General features: G+C 36.4%; 1 protein-coding gene across 3 annotated transcripts in view; it reads right to left on the reverse strand.

Annotated features, from left to right (window-relative positions):
* Nucleotides 1–23,278, reverse strand: part of MACROD2 (mono-ADP ribosylhydrolase 2) — a 2,303,223-nt gene that overhangs the window by 1,026,093 nt on the left and 1,253,852 nt on the right. For all 3 annotated transcript variants that reach the window (XM_043982733.1, XM_043982732.1, XM_043982731.1), the window contains exon 6: nucleotides 7,577–7,698. In XM_043982733.1, coding sequence (XP_043838668.1) covers nucleotides 7,577–7,698 — 122 coding nt within the window. The remainder of the gene's footprint in view (nucleotides 1–7,576; nucleotides 7,699–23,278) is intronic.

Raw genomic sequence — 23,278 nt, forward strand, 5'->3', positions numbered from 1 at the left:
ATATATTTTTAGATGGGCACATTGTATTGTTAATTTTGCTTAATTGTTTTACTGTGTCACAAAAGCCCTGGGGGGAAGGGCAGGGTTGCAATCTTTAAAAGTTTGTAATGTCAAAACAAAACATATCAATAAAACAAAGAAAAAAGGAAGGAAAGAAAGAAGGAAGGGAAGGGAAGGGGAGGGGAGGGGAAGGAAGGGAGCAAAGAAAAGGAGGCGAGAAAGAAGGTAAAAAAGAGGTCAAGAAGGAAAGTAGGAAGGGGCAGCTAGATGGCGCAGTGGATAGAGCACCGGCCCTGGATTCAGGAGTACCTGAGTTCAAATCCGGCCTCAGACACTTAACACTTACTAGCTGTGTGACCCTGGGCAAGTCACTTAACCCCAATTGCCTCACTAAAAAAAAAAAACAAAAAAAAAAAAAAAAAAGAAGGAAGGTAGGAAGGAAGACAGATTTTATCTGGTTATGGCATACCCATAGCAGTCTCAGAGCACTGATGTCAGGCTTAGGACTCTGAAGAATTAAGCATATGGATGTTATTTGGATGACTCTGTTATGAATTTAGGTACTCTCTTCACTGAGACAGATCACAAGCGATACCTTCTCATTTTTTTGTGATTATTGTCTAAGTCTTCACATAAACCCTTCCAACTCATCGTAGATAAAAGCATGACAAAATGTGGGTAGGCAGTAGATGATTGGAAATAGAATCATGTCATGATTCCAATGTGGCCCTCAAAAATGAAGAGTATAGCATTTTGAAGGAAAATAGTTATGATGTTAGTCAGAGAAGAAGAAATAAATTAAAAGGTGAAGGTTAGAGGATTTAGGAAGGCTCAGACAAGTGAGTCTGTTGATTGATGTGCCTCGTAATGGAGATTCAGATAATGAAATAAAAGCAGCATTTAAGAATTTTAGGCTGAGGACACATTGCTATGGCAACATGCTCTGTAGGGAATGTGTATAAGAAAATAAGATTCACTTGACTATGCCTTCAAATGAACACCTATACTTTAGCAAAACAATTCAATATAAATTGCAATTTCCACCAATGCACTGAGGCCCTAAGATGTTACAAAAGTTCCAGGTACCCTAATCTTTCCAGTATAAACTACAAGTCCATAGTCTGACTTGGTGGGTCGAATGTATGTCATTTTCTCATATTTATATAGATGACACATTAATCTGTCCTGTAAGGATTTGTAAAGATTTTTTTATATGTAAAATCCCTTAGCTCAGCTCCTATACAGAAATTATCATGTGCAAACACATATATTCTACAGTCTACCTAAAAACACATGAAGACAATGTAAATAGTATTAAAGGATCACAAGATTTTAAAGCTGAAAAGGGCCTTAAAAATCATGTAGCCTAGAGGCAGGTACGTGGCGCTGTAGATAGAGCACTGTCCCTGGATTCAGGAGTACCTGAGTTCAAATATGGCCTCAGACCCTTGACACTTACTAGCTATGTGACCCTGGGCAAGTCACTTAACCCCAATTGCCTCACCAAAAAAAAAAAAAAATCATGTAGCCTAATCTTTTTATTTTACAGAAGAGCAACCAGAGGCTCATATATGAAGTATAGATTCTATGTGCTTAAAGTTATACTTAATATAAATAAAATATTACATCTTCTTCATCCTAACTTTGATGAAAAAAAAGAAAAACCCTTAATTTTCACATTCCAAGTTTTAGTTTAGAGGATCCTAGAGAGACAGACTATATTCTATTTTTTTTCCTTATTCATAATAATGAAATACCCTACTCCAGATGTGTCAAAAATGCAGGTTGCAGCACTTCCTAGAGAAGCCTGAACCAGATCTAAATGTAGTTTTATAATTTAAATATAACAAAACAAATAAAAATACCATTGGACATAATCTTAATATGTGGTTCTTTAAGTGAACATGTGGCCTGTTGCATCCTTAGGCATGGCTCAGAGGCCCCATTTCTATTTGGGTTTGACACCACTGCTCTACCCTCTAACCTTCTGAAAAAAAATAATATTGGGATATCAAAAGTAGACTTTGAACCCAGGTCCTCTGACTCCCAAAGCAAGCTCTTTGCACTGTATCATGCAATCCCAATCCATGTACAATGTCCTCTTTCTTTGCTTGTCCCCTCTGCTTCCTGGATCACTTTGTATCAAAATCGTAGAATGCTTCCTCCATAAAGCATTCCTCCCCTGATCTGCCTATCTTGATGACAGTTCTGACCTCCTTTAGGGTACTTACATTTATTTTTATGCTGGTTTACCAGCACCATCACTTGCACCGAAAATATAAATTCCTTGAAGGGAGGGACAATAGTTGTCTTAATGTCAGCCGAAGTACTAAGCACAGTGTCTTGCATATAGTACAGTTACAACAAATATTTGTTGAACAAATTACCTTTTAGATTTGTGTGTACAAATGAACAACGCTATTATGGGTATACACAAATTCTGGTGAGATTATAAATAGTTTAACTGCATATGAATGTCCATTCTGTAAATCCCGGGTTCTATATTGGCAAATTAATTATTTAATTAGACAAATAAATCAGTTGATGAATTTTCTAACTTGCTTCTTAAGATGTTCACATTTGGCACTTATGTAATACTTGAAAAAATTCCTTTACATGCCTTATCTCATGTGAGCCTAACAATATTATAAAGTAATTATGATGATGGTGGTGGTGATGATGATGATAGATAGCATGTTTAAGCACTTTAAAGTCTGCAGAGCAATCTATAAATATTATCTTATTTGAGATATGACAGAGGGCAATTACATCTCATAGAGGGAAAGTAACTTTCATAGGGTCACACAGAGGCAATAAATGTCATAAGTGAGATTTGAACCCTGTACTTTATTCATTATATCACGTTGCTTCTCTTACAATCTTTAAAATCAAATATATGCTTCACTTAAAACAAACGGAAAAACAAAGTAGAATATAAAAAGGAAATCAAAAGTTATTTACTCCACTGGTGGAACAAAGGGAATGATATAGGAATGTCTTAGAAAAGAAAAAAAAAATAGCTCAATGTAATATTAAAATAAAAACACAGGGGGGCAGCTAGGTGGCACAGTGGATAAAGCACCAGCCTTGGATTCAGGAGTACCTGAGTTAAAATCTTGCCTCAGACACTTGACACTTACTAGCTGTGTGACCCTGGGCAAGTCACTTAACCCCAATTGCCCCGCAAAAAAAAAATTAAATTAAAAATAAAATAAAAATAGAATAAAAGCACAGGGTCAGCTAGGTGATGCAGTGGATAAAGCACCAGTCCTGGACTCAAGAGGATCTGAGTTCAAATCCTGCCTCAGACACTTCACACTTACTAGCTGTGTGACCCTGGGCAAGTCACTTAAAAGTCATTGCCCTGCCCCACCCCCAAATAAAATAAAATAAAAGCAAAGGATAGTAGAGCTGGAAGGGGTCATAGGTATCATCTAATTCTACCCCATCACAAATTGAAAAATTGAGAACCTGAGGCAGCTAGGTGGTGTAGCAGATAAAGTACCAGCCCTGGATTCAGGAGGACCTAAGTTCAAGTCCAGCCTCAGACACTTGACATTTACTAGCTTTGTTACCCTGGGCAAGTCACTTAAGCCTCATTGCCCCCCCCCCCAAAACAAAACAAAACAAAAAAACAAAAAACAAACAAAAAACCCTGAGGACCAGGAAAATGTAGTGATTTGCCTAAAGTAATAAAGCTACCATGTTCCAGAGCCCAAACTCAGGACTTCAGAATCCCAGTCCCAGTGTTTTTCCCTTATACCATGCTGCTTTTCTAGACCTTAGTGCTTGCAGAAGGATATCATGAAATAATATTATTAATTATAACTTAAATTAACATAATATATTAAAGTTTACAAGGAACTAAACTCATAACCATGACAAGAATGTTACTATTACCAGTGTATAAAAGAGGAAACAGAGTCAGAGAAATGGAATCACTTGTTCAATGAAGAAGAAGAGAACTTGAATCCAAATGCCCTGAACCCAAGGCCAATAATTGTCTTTCTTTTCTTCCAAGTTACCATCATATTTAAATCTATTTTGAAGCATAAAAGCAACATAAAAACAAAGTAATTTTGTCACGGTGTAATAATGAATATTGCCAAAATGATCCTATTTTTCCTTTTCTAAGGGACTAGGAATAATTGACCAAATACATGACAATGGATGCAGAGGAATCGCTAGTGACGGAGTAAATATCTTATCATCATTACATATATAACAACCGGCACAGCATCCTGTTCACCAAGTAGAAAGCCATACAAGAAGAATGGGGATTTTTGACTCACTGTTTCAGACCAGTTAAATAAAAGCAACAGTCACCATCCACTGTAAGTCATTCGTCTCAGCTGTTCATTGTAGATTTTGGAACCCAATTTCACTTCCTGCCTCATCACCTCTCTCTTGGACTGCTGCAATACTCTCCTGATTGGACTTTCACTTTTAGCCTCTCCTCTCTCCAATCTATCTCCCTTGTGGTTGTCAAAATAATCTTCCAAAAGCAAAAGTCTCATAATTAATCTTACTGTTTCCCTATTGCCCCTGAGATATAATCCAGATTCTTCATATTGCCATATAAAGCACTTTGTGGTCTTGCTCCAGCCTACCTCCAGCCTTTTGGCACATTTCTGCCCGTGTCACTGATGCTATATTCTAAATAAATGGTTCCATTTGCTATTCTCCAAACTCAATATACCATTTTCTGCCTCCACAACTTTGTACAGGTTTAGGTATGCATATACCTAAAACATGTTCCCTCCTTAATTCTCTAGGTATCCTTCATTTCTTTTAATTTTCAGCTCAGGAACCATTTCTTAGGGGAAAGCTTTCTAGATCTCCCAGTTAGAACTGTCTCCTTCTGCAAATTGTGTGGGATTTTTTTCTCCGAATACTATTCTTTAGTAGAATGTAGGTTCCTTGAGGGGGTGGATAGTTTATTTTTGCACTGCCAGAGATTAAGCTGTTTAGTCATCTTTCAGTTGTGTCTAACTCTTCGTGACTCCATTTGGGGTTTTCTTGGCAAAGACAATGGAGCTATTTGCCATTTCCTTTCTCAATTTATTTTACAGATGAGGAAATTGAGGCAAACAGAGTTAAGTGACTTTCTTAGGGTCACACAGCTGGAATTGAATACAGGAAGATGAGTTTTTCTGACTCTAAGCCTGGAACTCTATCCACTGTGCCACTTAATTGCCTAACCAGAGATTAATAAATTTTCTAAAACATGAGACACATAAAAAATAAATTGTTGCCACATTTCCCACTTCTGTAAGTGGTTTTCTATTTTTGACTATTTGGAAAAAGGTAGTAATTGGTCACTGTTTGCAAAGTTCATTAGGGTTGTGTTTACTCCTTTCCTTCTAACCATAAAGCATTAAAGGGGATGTGAAGTCTATGACATCAAAGACCCGTCAGAAATGGCTGACATCTCTCAATGGGAGGCTAATCGTCATAAGCTTCAACTTCTTATCTTTTTGGAACATTTACAATCCATGACATAAAGGTTGATATCATGCCAATAGCAATGATTATTTGGGTAGGTTTCTGCCTTATACTCAAGGCTGTTCATTTTGCCCTTTAAGCTGAGCAGTCCTATTTATCCTGTCCCAATTCTCTGATATCCTCTTGTCGTTTCATGGTGTTTAAAAACTAATTGCCAGTGGTGGAGTGAATTCATTAGCTAATTCTCTTAAGGCCCCAAAATCCACATTAGGCGGTCTTGGAGATTTGTATATATCTCCATCTTACCAAGTATTTCAGCTTCTTGCTTTTCAGTCAATAGCCATATTGACAATGCCTTAATTACTTCTGGGGTACACACACCTCTTTTCATTTTGTTTGTTTTCTTGGAGAGGACCAATTTACCCATCGGATCAGTGGTTTGGTCATTTGGAGTCATTTCTCTTTTCTATGTGAACTCTAGCTCTCTGGGATTTATTTTTCTCTTTAGACAGAGGAGAATCTTATAAATTGATCCCTTTGAAAAGAGTAAATTGGAAAAGCCAAAGATGGTGAAATTGAATATCCAGGTTTCTTGTAGTAATAATTCAAAGGTAAAAATGACCTGCATGGTTGGCTTGCACAAAGTTTTCATATTTTAGGCTAGAACTTGAGAAATATAACAGGGTTACTTTGGAAAATTCACCTTGTAACTAAAATGACATATATAAAGTATAGTGTTCAGGAAACTTGTGAGTTCAACAGACACTTCTGGCTTAGCCCTAGTGAATAAGGCCAGGGAACAATAATCCTTAAAATATAAGTCACAAAAACATTGGTTCTGAATTTTCAAGTAATATTAACCTTTTAAAATCAATTATCTGAGACTAAGAAGTTAAGTATTTAACCAGGGGCAGCTAGGTGGTATAGTGGATAAAGCATCAGTTCTCGATTCAAGAAGCTGTGTTCAAATTCTGACTCAGACACTTGACACTTACTAGCTGTATAACCCTGGGCAAGTCAATAACCCTGATTGCCGCCCCCCCCCCAAAAAAAAAAACCCAAGCAAATAAATAAATATTTAATCATCTTTTTGTTTCTTAGTTTTATCAAGATTGGAATCTCTGTGAAATAACTCATTTCCCTTCCCCATCTGTATTTATTTGTGAATTCTATACTCATTTTTTTCATAATATTCCCTTCCTACTATTATTTTGAAAAAAGTGGATAGTTAGGTTATTAAGGAAAAAAAAATATATATATATATATTCGCGCCCCCCCCCCCCCCGCCATGAGGCAGCTTTTAGAATTTATAACAACCAATCTAGCAATAGTTATTTTTTGTTGATCCTTCTTAGGAAGAAACATGAAATCACTCAGTGTTTTTCAAACTCTTAGCAATCTAATAATCTGCTGGACTATGAGAGGAGTGAGGTTTTCCACCCACAGACAGTGAATGAAACTATTTTAAAAACAGAATTTCAACTGATTTCTCATTAAGTGAATCAGAACAAATGGACCAAGAAAGAGCATGGTACAAGGAAAGAGTCTAAGACTTGAAAACAGAAGACCTGGATTTAAATCCTTCCTCTGTCCAATACTACTTGTGAGACCTTATGGAAGACACATAACCTTTCCATGCCTCACTGTTCTTATCTGTAAAATGGGCTGGAATAAATGGCCTCCAAGATCTCTTTAAGCTTTAAGTTATGATTTTATGATCCTCTGAACTATTTAATATGTCTACATGAGAAAGACTGGATAGGAAAAATTTACCCAAATATGTATATATTACATACAAATACAATATATGTTATATGTATGCTCTCACTTTCTCTCCAATTCTTTTCTTTTTATCCCTATCATTGGTAATCAATATTTCTTCATATTCTTTAGTCAAAAGTTGTCAAAAAGGAAAGAGAAATTCCTTACCACTCAGACTTATTAAAGTTATATTTGACACAGAAACTTTTGTGAGGAAATAGATTAGGAAGCCAGTAGTAATGACTTATTAAGATCCTTAAAATAATTTGCTGGAATTTTTGAATGAAGTTCATATCATTTTTAATGAAATCTGCTTTCAAGTAACAGATAAACAATAAGAAAAAGATAAATTTCTATATATTGTACTCACAATTGATCTGATGTTATTTTCTTTTGCCAACTTCAGAGAAGATTTATAGCAATTCGCGAGATCTTCTTTATGGGAATCATTGATGTGACCCCTGGCTATGGGTCCCACTGTGTGGATGACATCTGTGAATATCAAAATGAGAAAAAATATTACATAAAATTTGTCAGATGGATTTTTTAAAACAATTTTTCTTGATGTCTAGAAACAAAATAGGAGCTATAAAAACTGACCAAATTTCCACTGTAAAAGATTTGTGACCACAAACTTTCCCATGTAATTCTCTATATAGGTGATAATTGTGAAAAGGAATCCACCAATACCAATATGTTACATGGCTATTGGTCAGACCCATGTGAAATCTATCAAAGGAGGTATATAATTGGCACCCTAGAAAAAGACAACTTGTCTGTGGGAGAGAAACTGAGAAAAAATTATCTGAAAAATGAGAATTTTGAACTAACACAGGAAGGGTGCCATAGTCAGCCATCATAACTTTTCCTTTAAATAAGACTACATTTGCACTGTATGTACATTATTTTATATACATTCTTGCCAATAAGCAAGAATCTATTTAAATATCCTAGAATGATTTGTAGATGAGAAGTGGGATAACAGAATTCCTCAAAGATGCATAGGAATGGAAAGAAGGGGAGTCAGTTATTTAGTGGGAATGAGGGATAACAGAAAGGCTCAATATTGAACTGGAAGTCATGAAATATTAAAAGAACCAAAAGAAATCTTTGAGCACATAAGACAATCCTTAGTGTAGGATCTATGGAGGAACACAGACAAGAATTGCATGGGATAATTTGCAATCTGCACTAGTGGAAAGAGTACATATTCAAATGAGAGAATAGATCCATAAAACTGTCAAAAGAGGATAATTTCCAATTGTCTTCAAATTAAAATAAAGGGTCCTACTTGTAAAAAAAAATGTTTACATATTCTATATGTCCTCTATGACTTTCTAATAAGTGCATAGGATATTTCTTCTTCATTACATTTTATAATTTTTTTTTTTAGTAAGACAATTGGGGTTAAGTGACTTGCCCAGGGCCACACAGCTAGTAAGTGTTAAGTGTCTGAGGCCGGATTTGAACTCAGGTACTCCTGAATCCATACATTTTATCATTTTTAACCAAACTCAATTCACCAAAACTTTTTAAGAACCTACTTTATGCAAGGAATCATGCTAGAACTACAGCCACAAAGATGGAAAAAAAATATGGTTCTTGACCTCAAGGAATATATAACTTAATAAGACATAAGACATACATAAGTAACTGTGATACTGATTAGAATAATAAGTACAAAAGAAAAATGAAACTGAGAAAATTTACCCCATATAACAATTAAAACAAAATGACCTGCTAGCCTATTATGGCATTTAGAATAGCAGAATTCACATTATTTTTGAGGACAAATTTAGTCTACATAGCATTTTTCTAAAAATGCTACAATATGAGTAAACATTAAAATTGAGAGAATGTGAGAATTGGATTTTTAAAAAAATCTAGGCTATATTGGGCAGCTAGGTGTCACAGTGGATAGAGCACTGGCCCTGGAGTCAGGAGTACCTGAGTTCAAATCCGGCCTCAGACACTTAACACTTACTAGCTGTGTGACCCTGGGCAAGTCACTTAACCCCAATTGCCTCACTAAAAAAAAAAATAGGATATATTAGGAGGTTAAGACAAGTTTTAAGCTAAGTTACTCAAAAGAGCCTTATACCTCCAGCATTAAAACCTCATCATCATTTAGGATTGCTTAACACACTACATTAGTGTTACACCAGTGTTTGTCCACAAAACCTAAGCTTATTTTGGCCGGTAGACAAACACTAAATGGCACATTGTTTGTGGGTGGGTTGGTGGTCAAATTCTTGCCTGCTACATTATTCATGTTTCATACTAAATAACTCACATTGGGTGAAAAAAGTTAGTCCATAACAACATAAGAATGAGACTGCACTGGAGGGAAAAAAAAAGAACAATAGTACTTCCAATTGGCAAAGGGAATTTGGAAAGGATGAGATTAATCACTAAACTTTTAGCACATTTCAAGAACATGTTGCCTCCATAGACACTTTGTCTGCTGGCTGTCAAGACTACTGTTTGGTATCTGAGAAAAGCCCCATTCTGTGGTTTCAAAGACTAAATCTGAAACAGGCATTCAAACACTTGTCAGATGACATTGGAGATGACAACTTGTGATCAAAACAGGTAGAAAATTTTTACCAACGACTTCACACAGATGTTATTTTACATATATATTTGGCAGTATAATAAAATGAGAACTGTTACAGTTTGTGAGAAAAAGGAAGTAATGTTTCCTATGTAGGTGATAATCATTAAAAGAGATTAGAGAAGGTTGGATCATTTTATCTTAAGATAATGCTAACAATGAACAAGGAATTCACAGATTTAAATTGTGAGAATTGCTCAGTTCCCAACCTTGTGCTTTTAATGAACAATTTCACATCAGGGACTGAAAGACCTTACAATTACAATTAATGTAAGCAATATAGTACAATGAGAAGACTCAGGTTTGAGTTCTAGTTCTGACATTACTGCTTAGGTGACAATGTTCCCACTCTTTAAGCCTCATCTGTAAAGTGGAGACAATCACACTTGTGTTACTTATTAATACAACTGTTGTGGGTGAAGTACTTTGAAAACTGTAAAATGCTATAATAATGTTATTATTTTTATTTCCATAAAAAGTTGGCGAATTGTACTAGTGGTTTTTCTTTCATTCGATTGTCCATATGTTGAATGGAAATGGTTTGTGTAACCATCAAAACAAACTAATAAAAAATGAGTACACATAGATAGATAAGGAAAGAAACCAGGAACTGTGTCAACTCAATATTCTCCAAGAGTTTTTTGTTTTATTTAGTTTTGTTTGCCACCCGTATTTGTGTAGCTGAGGTCAGGAGTTATGTCTTTTATCTTGTCTGATAATCTCTCTACACATATCTCTCATTCAGAAGCTATCACCTTATTCCCTTTATTTTATTAACTAGAAAAACACAAACACAGTGGTTCCCTTTTAGAATATCCCTATATAGGCTATGCCAGCAACTGCAAAACATATTAGAGATTTTGTAACCATTATTAGAGAGTAGGGTAGGGAGGAAGTTAGTCTAAAAATAACGGCTAAGAAATATTTAGATAACAGATAAAATGTGTTTCTTGTGATTGAATTATTAAAATGGCTTGCCTAATTATGATTCAAGCAGAGCTAGGGAAAATTATTCCTTGAAATATGTTTCTTCAATCCTCCATTTCATTTTATGTGGATACATGCTTAGAGTAAATCATCAGAGTTTGAGTAGACTGAATATGTCTCTGAGGTTCTGTTTCCTCATCTGTGAAAAGGGAATAATATCATCTAAAATATCTTCTTCAAAAAGCTGTTATGAAGATCAAATGATATATGTATGTAAAATGTTTTGTAAACCTTAAAGGATTGTATAAAGATCAGTGGTTGCTACTTTCACATCACAAACTTGTATTTTCTTTCTTTGGAATTCATTTTTTCAAAGAATTCAGAGCTAAAAAAAAAAGGACTTTATGGACTATCTCTTGATGACATATGGTGGTATAGTAGTAGACAGAAAATTGAACTTGCAGTTTGTGAATACCTGACTTCAAATCGTGCCCCAAACAATGTTTTTGCTTGTGACCCCAGACAAGTCATTGAGTCTCAGTTACCTCAACTGTAAGAAAGGGCTAATTAAAGCCCCTACATTATAAAACTGTTGTATCAAATCAGATAATACTATTGCATTGTAAAACTTTTCACAAAGCCTAAAATGCTATATAAACATCAAGTATTGGTATTTTCTTATCCAGCTTTCATGTTCTAGGGAAAATGGAGTCTTGGAGAGGTGGGACTAATTTGAACAGTATCACATAGCAAGCTAATGTAATATTGATTCTACCAGAGACCATGAGAGTGCTGTTGTTCCAAATCATTTCAGCTCTAACATTTAATGATTCAGCATTTTTATTCGTAGAAATCCTCTAAGATCATTTGGTTGTTCAGTTGTTTCATTTGTGCCTGATTGTGACCCTATTTGGGATTTTCTTGACCAAGATACTAGAGTGGTTTGCCCTTTCTTTCTCTATCTCATTTCACAGATGAGGAAACTGAGACAAACAGGATTTAGTTGCTTGCCCAGGGTCACACAAGTAGTTAGTGTCTGAGGCTGGATTTGAACTTAGGTCTTCCTGACTCCAGGCCTTGCACTCTATCTACTGCACTGCCTAGGTGCCCTTTAAGATGGTTGCTGTCAACTAAAAATGCCTCTGAGAGTAACTCAAAGAATAGCTTTTTGACCAGGATAAGATGCCTGATTTATGGAATGATTCAGCTGTTGGAAAACAGATAGCTGTTATCACTTCAGCTCAACTAAATTTGTTTTCCTCGTTTCCATTTTCTAAACAATTCAACTCGATTGCATTTTAAATGCCTTCATTATTTTCATTCTAATTATATAATTCTCCCCTGAGGTCCTCCACCAATGCTTCTTTATGCTGTGGAGACTCTAGAAGACTATGACTGTGTCAGCAATGGTATGTCCCATCAACTGACAAAGCCTCAGGTGCAGACCTGAAAAGGATCATGTCTAGTCCCAAGGCCAGCATAGTTTGGAGAGACTTATGCATCCCCAGCAGGCTAGACCCCAGATGTTGAAATGTGATGTCATGAAAAGAGTGCTTGAATATTGATTCAGGGAGTGATCATTGGGGAACTTCTACCAATGCAGATTGGCACTTTCACTGCCTCAAAGGATATTATAGAGTTGTCCAGGTTACTAAGAGTTTAAGTGACTTTTCAAGGATCAAACAGCCAATATGTTGCAGAAGGACTTGCACCCAACTTCTCCTGACTCCATGTCTGGCTTGCTATACACTAGGTTGTGTATAGTGCTGGACTGGAGTCAGGAAGACAAGTTCAAATTCAGACACTTAGCTGTGTGACCTTGGGCAATTCAGTTTCCTCATCTGTAAAATAAGGTGGAGAAAGAAATGACAAACTACTCCAGGTATCTTTGCCAAGAAAATCCCAAATGGAGTTACAAAGAGTCAGACATAACTGAAGAATGACTGAAAACTGTACTTTGTATACAAAGATGATATTTTTGACCTTCCATGAGTGGGAAATATGCTTTAAGGATTTCTTTTTCTAGAACTGCTTGGAGGTGAGAGGGTAGGGTTATAGTTTATTCCTCCTTCTGACCAGACTTCTTATGGATCTGTTGGCATTTGATTTGTGAGGCAGCTGGACTGTGATTAAAATACAGAATATCATTGTAGGACAGGTGAGGTTATCAGGTTTGCTTGCTCATTAATAATAAAGGGATACCATCATTTGTATGTTCTTACAAAGAAATATAGAATAGCTTTATTTAGGCATTATGATAGGTAGCATTTATTTGGACTTTAAGGTTTGCGAAGTGTTTTGCATATGTTAGCTCATTTGAAAAATATATTCTCACACATTTTCATTCTTAAATACCCAACCTAATACCAGTCTCCATCAACATTTCTTGGATTTCTATCTGTAGGAATAAGCAAAGTATTTGAGAACTTATTAATAAAGCTTTTTGTATGAGAACACCCTCCAAAAACATAGGTCTTGGTCTTTTTATGACTAGATAGATAAGGCCTAGGGAATTAATTGCCTTAGGCACATAGAGATTAAGGATCTTAAGTGTAAAGGATTGAATTTGAACTCCGGTCCTTTTGACTTCAAGCCAAGGACTCTGTTCAGCTTCAATAGATCAACTTACACAAAACTAAGCACAGACTTCCCTCATGAGTATTAAGGCCTAAAACACAGGTTATTGGGCCTTTGGATTGAAATAATCAGACGTATTTCATTATTAGCATTATTTTAGCTTAATATTTATACATTTTACTATAAACATACTCAGAATTCATCTCACTTCAAAATCCAGATCCTGTGTAAGCCTTCCCAGACCATGTTAGCCCACAATCATTTTTATTTCCTCTGAACACTTATAAAGATGATTGTCTGTACCATTCATTTAGCACTGTCTTAATTGTTCTCATTGTGTGAGAGGCAACATACAATAGTGAAGTGAGTACCAATCATGAACTTAGGAGAAACTAGGCTCCAATCTTTCTTCTGTCACAGACTGGTTGCACTTGGTGCCCTGGGCAATTCTCTAAGGTTATAAGTTATAAACTGGTTTTCAATCTTAATCACAGTGGTTTTTCTGAGAGCTAACTACAATGAAATCACAGGCCATCTCCCACATATACTACTGTGGATGATGATTTTTTTTCATATTGATGTCTTATCCCATGCCCACCCCCTAAAAAAACCAAGATTGTGAGTTTCTATAAGGAGATGTTAATTTCTCATGCATCTTTATATTCCCATGGTATCCACCATAGTGCCTTATTGGCAGCTTGGTGGTACGATGGATAGAATGGTAGGTCTAGAATCAGGAAGATCTGAGTTCAAATCACAGCTCTGACACTTGTTTTCTGTGGGATTTAAATGCAAGTCACTTAACCTCTGTCTGCCTCGGTTTCCCCAGGTGTAAAACAGGGATAATTAAAGTACCAAGTTTCCAGAGTTGTTGTGAGGATCAAATGAGATATTTGTAAAAAAGTGCTAAAAGAGTCCTTAGGACATAGTAGGTGCTATATAAATGCTTATTATAAATAATAGGTAATAGATAACAGTAAGTAAAAGTGAATTTCTATAAATTTTTCTACTTTGATAATCCCCTCCTATTTATATTAGGAAGTCAGAATACAATGTCTCTAGTCGAGTTCCCAAAGGAGCTCTTCTCTGTACTATGCTCTTCCGCATTTTAATAACTTCCTTGGATGAAGGCAAAGATAACACTTTTATCCAATGTACAGAGGACATGTAGCATGGAGGCCCTGGTAACATGGTAAATGACAAAATTAAGATTCAAAAGGGTGGAAAAATGATAGGTCAAATCAAGGAAGATGAAATTCACACAGAATAAATGTAAAGCATAGCACATTTGTCCACCTTGATCTCCTCCCTCATAGGCATATATGGAAATAAGTGTATGTGTGTATATATACACACACACACACACACACACACATATATATATATATACACATATATATACACACACACATATATATACACATACATTCACAAATACATATGTTTATTAATTTATATATATATATACAAACATACATATTTTATAAATATGTAAAAATATATACATATATAAAAATATACACTATGTCCAACCATAAGAAGGGAAATACATCATGAGAAAGCAGTTAGGATAAAAAGAATGTGTGTTTTTTCAAGAATTGAAAGTTTAACAAAAGTCAGCGGTGGCATGGCAAGTTGAAATGCTAATGTTATCTGAGGCTACATCTATAATTGTATATTATCCAGACCTAGTGAGATCACAAGTCTCTTCATTTTAAGAGACATTGATTAACAACCAAAACACACATCCAAAGAAGGCTAACCAATTTGATGAAGGGGCTGAAAACTGTCATATGTGAATTAGTTAATAGAAAGGGAAGATATTTTTCCTAGAGAGGATGTAATAATGTGATACAGATATTTGAAGGGTTGCCACATGGAAGAGTGGGGCAGGTAGGTGGCACAGTGGATAGAGCACTGGATCTGAGGTTGGGAGGATCTGAGTTCAAATCACACCTCAGACATTTACTAGTTATGTGACTGTGGCCAAGTCACTTAACCCCAATTGCCTTAAACATCTGGGGCCACCTCTAGTCATCCTGCTATATATCTTGCCACTGGACCAAGATGACTCTGGAGGAGAGAGTAAGGTTGGTGCACAACCCTCCCTCACTTAAATGCAATTCACTGCAAGTCATGACATCACCTTCCAATGTCATGGTCCTCTTTGAGAATGAAGGACAAACAACAACAACAATGTAGAAGAGTGATTCTTTTATTCTTCTTGACCAAAGGGGGAAGAACTAGAATAAATAGGTAGGAATTGGAGACATACTTTGGCTTAATATAAATCAAATCAAGTCAATAAGCATTTTTTAAGCACCTACTATGTGCTCAGCAATGTGCTAAGTGCTAAAGGTCATTTTTCAGTCATGTCCAGCTCTCCCTGATCTCATTTGGGGTTTTCTTGGCAAAAATATCAGAGTGCTTTGCCACTTCCTCTCCAGCTCATTTTATAGATGAGGAACTGAGGCAAATAGGATTAATTGACTTGCCTAGGGCCACAGAGTTGGAAGTGTCTGAGGCAAGATTTGAACTCAGGAAGATGAGTCTTCCTGACTCTAGGCCCAGCATTCTATTCACTGTACCACCTAGCTTTGCCACTAGAGATAAAAAGATAGGCAAGAACAGTCTTTCTGTTTTAAGGAGCTCATGATCTAATTAATGGGGGGATACAGCATACAAACATTTGTGTACAAACAAGCACAAATAAAAAGTCATTCACCTTATGGAAGCCTGGGAAAAGCTTCCTGAAAAAGGTGAGATTTAACTGAGACTTTAAGGAAGGCAGGGAAACCAGAAGGAGAGTTGATGAGGAAGAAAATTCCAGGCACGGGGAACAGCCAATGAGAATGCACAGTCAGCAGATGGAGTGATTTATGCAATAAACAGCAAGGATGTCAGATTCACTGAATTATAGATTATGTAGAGAGGAGTAAGATGTAAAAGTTTATGAAAGGCTTTAAAAGTCAGCAGATTTTATATATGATCCTGGAGACAAAGGAAGCCACTGTACTTTACTGAATAGGGAAATGACATGGTCAGACTTGCTCTTTAGGAAGATCATTTTGATAGCTGTAAATGAAGGATGCTGGAGTGGGGAAAGACTTGAGGTAGAAGAAACATCATGACAATTCACATCATCCCCAAATAGAACAGGCCATTTTCGAAGTTCATGAAATCTCTTCATTGGAGGCCTTTCAGTAGATGCTAGATCAGCACTTTTTGAGAATGTTATAGAAACAACTTGTGTTCTAGGTATGCATGGGTTGGACTCTGTGACTTCTTAGGTCTCTCACAATTTCCTGATTCTGCATGGGACTGAGGCCCATAGGCATCACCTTGGTGAGTTATTATCGAAATCTTAAGTAATCTAATCTGTATTTTCATTTCAGAAATGGAAATAGCTGAGAACAAAGGATCATGAGGACAAATGGCCAATAAAACAGCCTTCCGATATACAATCTAAATATTGATTTTGTAAGTTATCCTGTATATTAAATTTACAACACCAGGAGCAAGTGTTTCTATTGACTAATGCTATGATCTCTCAGGTCTAGGAAACTGATGGTGAATCAATGTAAGGCTTTAAAGGAAATTACCTTCATTATTTTAATTGCTTGTTACTCTTGTATGTGGTTCCTCCACATAGTATGTCATCATCTCTCCTGAAACTAGAAAGCACACGTGACTAGGTATCAGGACTTTAGGGTTCCAAATCTCATTCTACCACTAACTGTCAATGTAACCTTGGGCAAGTCATGAAATTTCTCTTGGCCTTAGTTCACTTGAAAAATAAAGAGATTGGCCTAGATTGGGGTCAGCATTAATATGTGTGTGTGTGTGTGTGTGTGTGTGTGTGTGTGTGTGTGTGTGTGTAAAATAGCCAATTTTGTGCATCATACAAAAACAGGCAGTGGGACAGATTTAGCCCACAGGCAATACTTGCTCACTCCTACATGAAAATGATGTCTAAATTCCACAATGCTCTGAAGATATGGCTTTATGACTACTAATGATGTAATATTGAATTGATGTTACTACTTCCAACTGAAAAACAGAAAGACCACAGATTGAGAAAATTCTGAACTATCATTACACACTGGCAGAAAAATCAATGATGATCAATAATAGAACAAGGTTTTAGACCTTAAGTATTCAAGAGGACAAGAGGTCTAATCCCAACTTCTTCATACCATCTAAGGATATCTAAAACAGTATATGTATGCAATGTATTTTTTTTCAAATTTCATTCCAGTAAAACCAAAAACCATTATGTAAGAGATAAGGAACAACAAAAGAAACTGGTGTAATACAGAGGTTTCAAGCACAGAGGTGCCTGAACCAGATTAAAGTATGAGAGGGAAATATTTTACAAAATAAAAATATGATAGAACATAGATAATGTTAATATGTGGTTTTTAAGTCAATATGGAGAGATAGGAATTCTTATGAAGGGTTTAGTGGCCCCCTTTCTATTTGAATTTGATACCACTGGAGTAGTGGGGAGCAGGCTTCCTACTGGAGGTGTGATGCTTAAAAATCTAACTGTGATGTCTAAAAATCTAATGTGTAGTTGCCTTAAGTTAGAAGCTTTAGCACCAGTATTTGGGCATTAAGCATTTATTAAAGTATATTGGGGGGGGGGGGGAACAGCTAGGTGGCACAGTGGATAGAGCACTTACCCTGGAGTCAGAAGGACCTGAGTTCAAATCTGGCCTCAGACACTTGACACTTACTTGCTGTGTGACCCTGGGCAAGTCGCTTAACCCCCATTGCCCCGCAAAAATAAAAATTTAAAAAAAAAAAATTAAAGTATATTAGGTGTTATCAAAGACAGAGAGGAAAAGCTGTCTTCACCTAGCTATCCAAGAGAGTGAATCCCCTCTGTTCCACTGGAAACTGGTGTCAAACCAGAAAAGGGCAGTCCACACACACAGCTCCAAGCTAATTGGCTGGTCCATTGATTGACATGACTTACAGGCAGTAGATATAACTTCAGAACACCAATCTGACCTTTGAAATCTCAGAGAGGTCACTTGATGCTTTCTCTTCAGGGCAGAGCTGCCCTAGTTCTCCCAATGTCTTTTTCAGCAGGGTGGTGGCTCTCATTCTCACAAAGGTGACCTGGGTTGGACTTTAGGTAAACTACTTAACTTCTCAATGCCCCAAGGCAACTCTTCAAGACTCTAAATTGCATATTTTTGGAATAAGTGAAAGGAAGTTGCTTCCTGGGAGTTACCAACATGGTTGAAATCACTGACATAATACCTCCAGAATAATAACTTTTTTTTATTCATATAAGACTTTGAAGTGGTACAGTGGATAGAGTTCAGACACTTGCTAGCTGAGTGAAGCTGGACAAGTCACTTAACTTCTCTCTGCCTTAATTTGCTCATCTGTAAAATGAGAATAATAATAAATAGTACCTACCAACTAGGGTTGTTGTGAAGATAAAATGACATAATTTTTGTAGAACACTGTCAACCTTAATGCACTATATAAATCCTAATTGTTGATGTTGTTAATTCAATAAATATATAGAAAGCATCCACTTTGCATCACACACTGTGCTAAGCACATTATTTTAAGGAAATATGATTATTATTTCTTGAAACTTTCAACAATCAAGAGAAGAGATGAGTGTGATTTTGTAGAAAGAGAAGTAGATTTGGATACAAAAGCTCTGTGTGCCAATATTGACTCTAATATATAACTTGTTTGACCTTGGCCAAGTCTTTTTACAACTCTGGGCTGTGATTTCCTGATTTTCATCAGTAATAGTACTGATCTAGGTCAGGGATGTCAAACTCACGTAGAAATGGAGGCCACTAAACCTTGCCTAGGGAACCCTGCTGACAGCATGACTTAGAAAACCATATATTAACATTCTCTATGTTCTATTTGCATTTATTTTGTTAAATATTTACCAATCCTGTTTTAACCTCTTTCAGGCAACACTGGAGAATGTGGCAGAATGCCACTAGTGTTTGACAATTCTGATCTACATGATCTGTAAGGTGTCTTCCAACTCTAACTCCTATAATATTCTTATTTTACAGATGAAGAAAAGGAGACCTAAAGAGGTTAGATAATTTGCTCAATGCCATCAGCTAACACATTACAATAGACAACGTGTCTCAAAAATCTTAATATAGCTCTCAACTATTAATTTCCACAGGATTTGGGATGAAGTATTGGTGTCTACCATTGGTTTAGCTCTACTCCACAGATTCAACCCCCAGAATGGAACTTTGATAATCAGCATTAGTGAAGCATTATAATAACATAAAAATAATTTGCATTTATGTAATTCTTTGAAAATTACAAAGCACTTTATATACATCATTTTATTTGAGCTTCACAACTATCCTCAAAGGTATTATCTATCTTCATTTTATAGATAAGGAAACTGAGGTTCCAGGAGATTTAGTGAATTTACCTACAACAGTTCCATCAAATACTTTATATTGGTTTTTCTCCTTAAAATTCATATAATTAGAATTATGATTGACAGGGTATGGTAGGATTATGCACTTTGTTAGATGGTCTGAATATTGCTATGAATACATGAATGGAAAGAATGAAGCTAAAATATAATTGATTTTGTAGGAGGTCCACCTTTTCATGACTGTTCACCCAGCCAGTAAGTGTCTGAACCTAGGTCATCCCAACTCCAGGTCCAGGACAATATCCTTTACATGACAGTGATGCTCTCAATAGGCCTGTCCCTATCCCCAAATTAATGATACATACACATAGCAGCCTCTGGTCTAATTAACCAGAGATATAAGACACAATATTTCATAAAAGCACTACCATGGTGGATAAAGCACTGGCCCTGGATTCAGGAGGACCTGAGTTCAAATCCGGCCTCAAACACTTGACACTTACTAGCTGTGTGACCCTGGGCAAGTCACTTCACCCTCATTGCCCCCCCCCCCAAAAAAAAGCATTACCATGGTCCACCCAGTGATACCCCAATGAAATTAAGCAATGGCTTTCTCCTCACTCCCCACCCCTAGATACAGTAAATAAACCTCTTCTTCTCCTCACACTCCTAAGGGACAGTAAAGAACCAGACCTTAACTTTCAAGCAATCACACATTAGATTTAGCATTTTAATGGATTAGAAAGTTTTAAGTTATGAAAATCATACTGTTCCCTACAGGTGTAAAGTGCACAGAGAGGATTTGTGTCACTGTCAAAGGAGAAGAAGAGGAAGGGAGGGGAGAACAAGCCCAATATTTGGAAAGTTTAGCATAGTGCCTGACACATAGGTGGCACCAAATAAATGTTGATTTCCTTCTCCTTTTTTCATCCCCATTATGACATGAGGAAAAGCTTTCAAGAGCATGTGGGGCATATCTACTCCCCAATAATGTTCAGGTCAAATCCCAAGATTTGCCAGCATAACTTGCTCCAAGTGAGTTGGCTTTCTGGGAATATCTTTTCAAGGAATTGCATTTCAGCTCTTAAGAGGGCTGTCCTTTCTAATTTGAAGAAAGAGCTTCTCTGTTTTCCCCTTTCTTCCTGGAGTATGATTTTTTTTTTAATGGAAATCCCAAGCTGGTAGAAAGATGTAAGAAGAATAACAATAAAGTAATAAAGTTGTTTTTTAACCAAACCCACTAGAGCTTAAACATCCAAATGGATGCTGCCCTTCAAAGCAGTCATGCTGAGGGGATATGCTCTTAGATACCAAGGCCACATAAATGTTCAATTTGTTTTGGAAACTCTTCTTCAGTAACTGCCTTATCTGGCTAACTATTATATATCATAGCAGAATGTTAGATTATTCAAGGCAGGGACAATTGTTCATTTTTATCTGAGTTCTCTCAGTACTACTCACAAAACTTTGCATCATGTTGTAGTTGTTTTTCTCTTTCCCCCTTCCTTCGTTCATTCCTTCTCTTTCTTCCTTCTTTCCTTTTCTCCCTTTCTTTTTTCTTTCTCTCAGTTCTCTCTTTTTTCTTTTTCCCTTCTTTTCTTCTTTTTCTCCTTCTTTCATTCCTTCTTTCCTTCTTTCTTTCTTTCTTTCTTTCTTTCTTTCTTTCTTTCTTTCTTTCTTTCTTTCTTTCTTTCTTTCTTTCTTTCTTTCTTTCTTTCTTTCTTTCTTTCTTTCTTTCTTTCTTTCTTTCTTTCTTTCTTTCTTTCTTTCTTTCTACCAAATCTGAGATTTCATCAGTAGGCAACTTCCAGTGCAGAAGTCCCTCCACCAATGGAGAGCTATACCTGCTCTGCCAGCTATAATCCAATCAAGTGGCCTGGGGGCACTGGGAGGTTATATTATCCAGAGTCATGTAGTCAATCCCTGTCTGAGGTGAAACCTGAACCTAGTTCAGGTCTAAGTGAGACTCTGAAGCCAGCTAACTCTTCACTATTCTAGGGTACCTTGCCTTTTGCACCTAATAAATAATTAATAAATGCACAATGCATTGAATTTAATTTAATTGACCTAGTTGCTTAGTCCAAATGATGTTACTGCCACCACATTTCTCTCCTTCTATCTATATACCTAATCACCATTCTCATTCATGTTGTCATTGCTTCTTTCCAAGACTACTGCAACATCCCCTTCCCCCACTGTATGCTTGGCTTCCAGCCTCTCACCTTTCCAATTCATCTTCCATACAGATGCCAAAATAATCTTCTTAAAGCACAAGCCTGACTACATAACTCCCCTGCTCAAGAAACTTCAATGTCTCATTATTACCTATAGAAAATAATAATAGCTCCCCAGGTTGGCATTCAAAATCTTTCCCAATTTAGATCCAGCTCACTTTGGCAGGCTTATTGAATATCATTCCATTCTACAGTTCTTTGCTTCTGTCAAACTGGACCAATACTGTTTCCCAAACTCTACTGAATTTTGTTTCTGTACATGGGCTCTTCTCCATGCCTATAATGCATGCTTTCCTTACTTCTGTTACTTTAGACTCTGGCTTCCTTAAAAACAACTCCAATGCCATCTCACACCTTTCATAATTTCTATTAGGCAGCCAAGTGGCTCAGTAGATAAGACACTGGGCCTGGAGTCAGGAAGACATGAGTTCAAATCCAGCCTCAGGAACTTTGCTGTGCAATTCACTTAATCTCTACCTACCTCAGTTTCCTCAACTATAAAGTAGGGATAATAATAGAACCTAACTTCCAGGGTTATTCTGAGGATAAATGAAATAATATCTGTAAAAAATTTAATGCAGTGCCTGGTATATAGATACTTAAGAAATGTTTATTCCCTTTTCCTTCCCTCAAGTTGTTAGATCTGGATCCCTGTCATTTTTCCTCAAATTATCACATATCTGTTAACATGCCACACCTCCCTCCTCCCCAGACATGTAAGGTCCCTGAGGGCAGGGATTATTTTTTGTTTTGTCTTTTTTTTTTTTTTAAACAACTGCACCTAGTTCAGTTCCTAGTGCCAGGAGCAGGAACTTAATATATGTCTATTGGATTGGATTCCTAAGCAGCTCTAGAGGCACACACAATTTCACACATTACTTTGAGCTCCTCTTAATTTTCCATATTTTTTTTTAATCCAAATCAGCTAGATTATCCAATTCTCCACCAGGCCTGGCCCCAAATGACTTTGCTATTTTCTAAAGTCACCATTTAAGGATAACTTAACCATCAAAGAGGTCATCTAAACATTTGCTCTATGTTTGTATGGTGATTTAAGAATAGGAGTCCCCAAAGTTCATTTTAGAATTTGGGTTATAAATTCATCTCATACAGCTCTTAGGTAAAGGTTTATCCAGTTTACTGTAACCTTGTCCTGGTGGCCATATTCATTTGCTGCACATACTTGTCTCAGATAAATAAGAAATTGCATTAGCACTTGTCACCATCATTGGCTATATTGCTAGTATAGGATGCCTAGACCTGTCACAGAGAGATACACAATCATTGATTTAATAAAAATAAGAACTATTTTCTTATTTCCTTAGGTAA

Source organism: Dromiciops gliroides, chromosome 2, assembly GCF_019393635.1.
Source record: "Dromiciops gliroides isolate mDroGli1 chromosome 2, mDroGli1.pri, whole genome shotgun sequence".
NCBI classification, from domain to species: domain Eukaryota; kingdom Metazoa; phylum Chordata; class Mammalia; order Microbiotheria; family Microbiotheriidae; genus Dromiciops; species Dromiciops gliroides.